Source organism: Gigantopelta aegis, unplaced genomic scaffold (genome assembly GCF_016097555.1).
Source record: "Gigantopelta aegis isolate Gae_Host unplaced genomic scaffold, Gae_host_genome ctg2112_pilon_pilon, whole genome shotgun sequence".
NCBI lineage: Eukaryota > Metazoa > Mollusca > Gastropoda > Neomphalida > Peltospiridae > Gigantopelta > Gigantopelta aegis.
In genome coordinates this window covers 36,120-43,749 of record NW_024532849.1, presented here as the reverse complement: position 1 = coordinate 43,749, position 7,630 = coordinate 36,120, and the positions used below count along the sequence as shown (strand labels likewise).

The following is a 7,630-nucleotide window of genomic DNA, read 5'->3' as shown; positions in this document are numbered from 1 at the left end:
TCTCAACATTATGATACAAAGTACATTTTCCTTACTATAGATGCTGTTGCATTCGGTTATGCCAAGTTTGGTGCTGGTATAGGTAGTATTTTCCTTGATGATGTACAATGTAGTGGATCTGAGACCAGTTTACTAAGTTGCACTTATGATTCTAACACTGCGACTGTACTCATAGTGAGGATGCAGGAGTAAGATGTCAAGGTAAATAATAGTTTTATTGTGTAATACAATTCATTGATATTTCTTAGTTAATTCCAATGTGAACTGTACTTATGGTAATGTAAGATTGGTGGATGGTTCAACACAATATGAAGGTAGATTAGAAGTCTGTATCAATGGTGTATGGGGTACAGTATGTGATGATAGTTGGGGAAGTATTGATGCTACTGTTGTCTGCAAACAACTAGGATATGCTTACACTGGATGTAAGAATTAACTATTTTAAGATATCATTTAAATATAATCTTACATCACAGATGGGATAGCTCAACTTAATTCTTACTATGGTGCTGGTAGTGGACAGATCTGGCTTGATGATGTAGCCTGTACATCATCTAATACTAAACTGTTACAATGTTCTAGTAGTCCTATTGGATCTCATAGTTGTAGTCACTCTGATGAAGCTGGAGTCAAATGTGAAGGTATAGCTTTAAGACAATTATATTATCACAAATATGTTATCTTTTAGCTCCATGTACTAATGGAGATCTACGTCTTGTTGGTGGTAATGTTAACCAGGAAGGAAGAGTAGAGATATGTATTTGGAAATGTTTGGGGTACAGTTTGTGATGATTACTGGGGTAACACAGATGCTCAGGTTGCTTGTGGTAAACTTGGGTATCCACAAACAGGTATTTTAAATATAATCTCTGCTCAACATAGTGATGCATGTAAGCTACAACTTGCATCAAAATACTGAGAAAGTAGTGTTATTAAATATGTTTCTGTTATAACAGATGCAGTTGCATTCTCTTATGCCAAATTTGGTGCTGGTATAGGTAGTATTTTCCTTGATGATGTACAATGTAGTGGATCTGAGACCAGTTTACTAAGTTGCACTTATGATTCTAACACTGCCGACTGTACTCATAGTGAGGATGCAGGAGTAAGATGTCAAGGTAAATATTAGTTATATTATGTGATATACTGTTTATTAATACTTCAGTTAACTCCAATGTGAACTGTACTTATGGTAATGTAAGATTAGTGGGTGGTTTAACACAATATGAAGGTAGATTAGAAGTCTGTATCAATGGAGAGTGGGGTACAGTATGTGATGATAGTTGGGGAAGTATTGATGCTACTGTTGTCTGCAAACAACTAGGATATGCTTACACTGGATGTAAGAATTAACTATTTTCAGATATCATTTTAATATAATCTTACATTATAGATGGCATAGCTCAACTTAATTCTTACTATGGTGCTGGTAGTGGACAGATCTGGCTTGATGATGTAGCCTGTACATCATCTAATACTAAACTGTTACAATGTTCTAGTAGTCCTATTGGATCTCATAGTTGTAGTCACTCTGATGAAGCTGGTGTCAAATGTGAAGGTATAGCTTTAAGATAATTATATTATCACAAATGTGTTATCTTTTAGCTCCATGTACTAATGGAGATCTACGTCTTGTTGGTGGAAATGTTAACCAGGAAGGAAGAGTAGAGATATGTATTGGAAATATTTGGGGTACAGTTTGTGATGATTACTGGGGTAATACAGATGCTCAAGTAGTTTGTGGTAAACTTGGGTATCCAAAGACAGGTATTTAAAAATATTTTCTTCTCATCATTGTGATGCAAAGTACATTTTCCTTACTACAGATGCAGTTGCATTCTCTTATGCCAAATTTGGTGCTGGTATAGGTAGTATTTTCCTTGATGATGTACAATGTAGTGGATCTGAGACAAGTTTACTAAGTTGTACTTATGATTCTAACACTGCCGACTGTACTCATAGTGAAGATGCAGGAGTAAGATGTCAAGGTAAATATTAGTTATATTATGTGATATACTGTTTATTAATACTTCAGTTAACTCCAATGTGAACTGTACTTATGGTAATGTAAGATTAGTGGGTGGTTCAACACAATATGAAGGTAGATTAGAAGTCTGTATCAATGGAGTGTGGGTACAGTATGTGATGATAGTTGGGGAAGTATTGATGCTACTGTTGTCTGCAAACAACTAGGATATGCTTACACTGGATGTAAGAGTTAACTATTTTAAGATATTATTTTATTATAATCTTACATCACAGATGGGATAGCTCAACTTAATTCTTACTATGGTGCTGGTAGTGGACAAATCTGGCTTGATGATGTAGCCTGTACATCATCTAATACTAAACTGTTACAATGTTCTAGTAGTCCTATTGGATCTCATAGTTGTAGTCACTCTGATGAAGCTGGAGTCAAATGCGAAGGTATAGCTTTAAGACAATTATATTATCACAAATATGTTATCTTTTAGCTCCATGTACTAATGGAGATCTACGTCTTGTTGGTGGTAATGTTAACCAGGAAGGAAGAGTAGAGATATGTATTGGAAATATTTGGGGTACAGTTTGTGATGATTACTGGGGTAATACAGATGCTCAAGTAGTTTGTGGTAAACTTGGGTATCCACAAACAGGTATTTTAAACATATTCTCTTCTCAACAATGTGATACAAAGTACATTTTCCGTACTACAGATGCTGTTGCATTCTCTTATGCCAAATTTGGTGCTGGTATAGGTAGTATTTTCCTTGATGATGTACAATGTAGTGGATCTGAGACAAGTTTACTTAGTTGTACTTATGATTCTAACACTGCCGACTGTACTCATAGTGAGGATGCAGGAGTAAGATGTCAAGGTAAATAATAGTTTTATTGTGTAATATAATTCATTGATATTTCTTAGTTAATTCCAATGTGAACTGTACTTATGGTAATGTAAGATTGGTGGGTGGTTCAACACAATATGAAGGTAGATTAGAAGTCTGTATCAATGGAGTGTGGGGTACAGTATGTGATGATAGTTGGGGAAGTATTGATGCTACTGTTGTCTGCAAACAACTAGGATATGCTTACACTGGATGTAAGAATTAACTATTTTAAGATCTCATTTTAATATAATCTTAAATCACAGATGGAATAGCTCAACTTAACTCTTACTATGGTGCTGGTAGTGGACAGATCTGGCTTGATGATGTAGCCTGTACATCATCTAATATACTAAACTGTTACAATGTTCTAGTAGTCCTATTGGATCTCATAGTTGTAGTCACTCAGATGACGCTGGTGTCAAATGTGAAGGTATAGCTTTAAGACAATTATTATCACAAATATGTTATCTTTAGCTCCATGTACTAATGGAGATCTACGTCTTGTGGTGGTAATGTTAACCAGGAAGGAAGAGTAGAGATATGTATTGGAAATATTTGGGGTACAGTTTGTGATGATTACTGGGGTAATACAGATGCTCAAGTAGTTGTGGGTAAACTTGGGTATCCAAAGACAGGTATTTTAAATATATTCTCTTCTCAACATTGTGATACAAAGTACATTTTCCTTACTATAGATGCTGTTGCATTCTCTTATGCCAAGTTTGGTGCTGGTATAGGTAGTATTTTCCTTGATGATGTACAATGTAGTGGATCTGAAACAAGTTTACTTAGTTGTACTTATGATTCTAACACTGCCGACTGTACTCATAGTGAGGATGCAGGAGTAAGATGTCAAGGTATATAATAGTTTTATTGTGTAATATAATTCATTGATACTTCTTAGTTAATTCCAATGTGAACTGTACTTATGGTAATGTAAGATTGGTGGGTGGTTCAACACAATATGAAGGTAGATTAGAAGTCTGCATCAATGGAGTGTGGGGTACAGTATGTGATGATAGTTGGGGAAGTATTGATGCTACTGTTGTCTGCAAACAACTAGGATATGCTTACACTGGATGTAAGAATTAACTATTTTAAGATCTCATTTTAATATAATCTTAAATCACAGATGGAATAGCTCAACTTAATCTTATTATGGTGCTGGTAGTGGACAGATCTGGCTTGATGATGTAGCCTGTACATCATCTAATACTAAACTTTTACAATGTTCTAGTAGTCTTATTGGATCTCATAGTTGTAGTCACTCAGATGACGCTGGTGTCAAATGTGAAGGTATAGCTTTAAGACAATTATTATCACAAATATGTTATCTTTTAGCTCCATGTACTAATGGAGATCTACGTCTTGTTGGTGGTAATGTTAACCAGGAAGGAAGAGTAGAGATATGTATTGGAAATATTTGGGGTACAGTTTGTGATGATTACTGGGGTAATACAGATGCTCAAGTAGTTTGTGGTAAACTTGGGTATCCAAAGACAGGTATTTTAAACATATTCTCTTCTCAACATTGTGATACAAAGTACATTTTTCCTTACTATAGATGCTGTTGCATTCTCTTATGCCAAGTTTGGTGCTGGTATAGGTAGTATTTTTCCTTGATGATGTACAATGTAGTGGATCTGAGACAGTTTGCTAAGTTGTACTTATGATTCTAACACTGCCGACTGTACTCATAGTGAGGATGCAGGAGTAAGATGTCAAGGTATATAATAGTTTTATTGTGTAATATAATTCATTGATACTTCTTAGTTAACTCCAATGTGAACTGTACTTATGGTAATGTAAGATTGGTGGGTGGTTCAACACAATATGAAGGTAGATTAGAAGTCTGTATCAATGGAGTGTGGGGTACAGTATGTGATGATAGTTGGGGAAGTATTGATGCTACTGTTGTCTGCAAACAACTAGGATATGCTTACACTGGATGTAAGAGTCAACTATTTTCAGATATCATTTTAGTGTCATTTTAAATCACAGATGGGATACCTCAACTTAATTCTTACTATGGTGCTGGTAGTGGACAGATTTGGCTGATGATGTAGCCTGTACATCATCTAATACTAAACTGTTACAATGTTCTAGTAGTCCTATTGGATCTCATAGTTGTAGTCACTCTGATGAAGCTGGTGTTAAATGTGAAGGTAATGAAATTATTCGTTTTCATTTATTTCATTAATTCCTAATTTGACTAGCTCCATGTAATGATGGTGATCTACGTCTTGTTGGTGGCATAATTTCTAATGAAGGTAGAGTGGAGATATGCTTAAGTAACTCATGGGGAACAATTTGTGATGATTTTTGGGGAATTCCTGATGCTACAGTTGTTTGTAGGAAATTGGGATATTCTGATGAAAGTAAAGTGTTTAAAGTAATATGATTAAAATAATTTTTTACAAACAGATCCAATAGCTTTTTCCAGTGCTCATTTGGAGCTGGTATTGGTGATATATATCTTGACAATGTTGGATGCATTGGAACTGAGTCTAGTCTGTTAGATTGTTCCTATGTTTCAAATACAGGTTGTAGTCACAGTGAGGATGCTGGAGTTAGATGTCAATGTAAGACTACTTTAACAAATGAATAATGTGCCATAATATATCACTCTTTACTGTAACAGTGAATCCAGTCAGCAGTTCATCAGTCTCTACTTCTTTATCGTTGACATCAACATCAAGTTTGGATTTTGGATCATCAACACAATCATCTCCTTCATCTTTGGAGTTTTCTCCTCATCTTCACAAGAAGCTTCATCTTCTCCTTCACTAGAAACTATAACTCCCTCACCTTCACTCTCTCCAGAGTATTCACCTGCAGTATCTACAGAATTTTCAACTTTATCATCTCTTAAGGTTTCATCATCATTCTCTCCAGAGCTTTCAACAACATCCTCTGCAGAGCTTTCACCATCAACCTCTCCAGAACTTTCACCATCAACCTCTCCAGAGCTTTCACCATCAACCTCTCCAAAGCTTTCATCATCTTCTTCTCCAGAGCTTTCACCAACATCCTTTACTGAACTTTCACCATCAACCTCTGCAGATCTTTCTCCATCATCATCTCAAGAGGTTTCGCCATCACCCTCTCTGAAGCTTTCATCATTGATCTCTCCAGAGTTTTCACCAACATCCTCTCCAGAACCTTCACCATCAACCTCTGCAGATCTTTCTCCATCATCAACTCAAGAGCTTTCAACATCACCCTCTCTGGAGTTTTTCATCATTGATCTCTCCAGAGTTTTCACCAACATCCTCTACAGAACTTTTACCATCAACCTCTCCAGAGCTTTCACCATCATCATCTCCAGACCTTTCACCACCATCCCTCTCCAAAGTTTTCACCATCATTTTCTAAAGTATCTTCTCCAGAGGCTCAATTGTCACAAACATCTTTTAAGATTGAATCTCTTTCAAGTGTAAGAACCTCTTCAATAACAACTTCATCAACAGTATCCTTTTATACTCAAACAAGATCTTCAATTGTTAATGGTAAGGCTAATGGCTGTATAATACTACATTGTTGTTAATCTATTGCAGAAATAAGCAGTTCAGTCATATCATCATTATTCTCAACTAGTCCTACACCTACTTGTCCTATTTTAATACCTACTAATATTGCTTTAGAGAACACTGTAACTATCATTATGGGTGATTACAGTGTAGCTACTGTAAGAGTTAAGAGAAAGACTACAATTATATTACTTTCCTTTTTATTCTCTAGTTCACAAACTGCTGTTCAGACAAACTTTAAAGAAGTCACTATTGATATTGTCAATGCATACTGTTCATTTCATAGTCAAGCCTGTTCTACAGTAAGCTGGCAGAAACTACGAAGTAAGGAAATGAATAATCTAATCAAGTATCATTTAAAGCCTACCTGTCGATTCATAAATTAGATTGTTGAGAATGTTGACTTGATTTTTATAGGCTTGGTGGCCGTGCTTGTGTTGTTATTACTACAATAATGCAAGCATCTAACACAAAAGCTACAAATGATCAAATACTAATAACATTTTTCTTTACTTTCAATGATGGGACAGAACTGCTACACGTACAGCCTTTGAAAGATGCTTTGCAGGTAGATACAATCAGCCACAAATTTTATTTCTGTGCTATTGATATTTTAGGCTGGGATCGATAATGGACACTATCATTCCAATGGTTATGACAGTGTTTCCTTTTCAACTCAGCCTACTCCTTTGGAAACAACAGACACAAGAAGTGCATCATTGACTGGGAGCAACAGTGATTGGAATTGCTGTGGGAGGTGTTCTTTTCATCGTTGTAATAATTGCTGTTGTATTTTTTAGTGATGATTTTAATGTAAGGACAAAAGAAATGGAGAGAAAAAGAGTGACAGTATAAAAAGACATTTTTCTTGAAAAAGGAAGTCTATATGTGTATTTATCATTTTATAGGTTGCGTAAAGCAAGAATGTCTCAGAAGTATAATGTTGTAATGCTATGTTTACTGATAGTATAACAGCAAAATCCAGTTTTTGATGATGACTTACAAATATCAACAATTAAGAAGTCACAAGATGATACAATTGGGTTCTCCATCCTTTAAGTGATGAAGGAAGTTGTTAAGAATATTATATCATCTGCTGCTCTTTAAACCAATGTTGTTAAAAATTTTATTATTTCAATAATTAAATAACATTCCCTTTTCTATTGATTAATACCTGCATTATATTTGCTACCACTAATAATTTTATTTTATATAGGTTATACCCAATTA

General features: G+C 35.2%; 1 protein-coding gene across 1 annotated transcript; it reads left to right on the top strand.

The window, feature by feature from the left end:
- Window positions 1-248: 248 nt before the first annotated feature.
- Window positions 249-7,139, top strand: LOC121391331 (scavenger receptor cysteine-rich domain superfamily protein-like; the record flags this gene model as incomplete). The annotated part of the gene is made up of 7 exons (XM_041522995.1): window positions 249-425; window positions 1,166-1,342; window positions 1,606-1,767; window positions 2,475-2,636; window positions 4,212-4,359; window positions 5,512-6,224; window positions 7,081-7,139. Coding segments are annotated over 7 exons (1,598 nt in total), but the record flags the coding sequence as incomplete, so codon positions are not given.
- Between the last annotated feature and the right edge of the window lie 491 nt (window positions 7,140-7,630).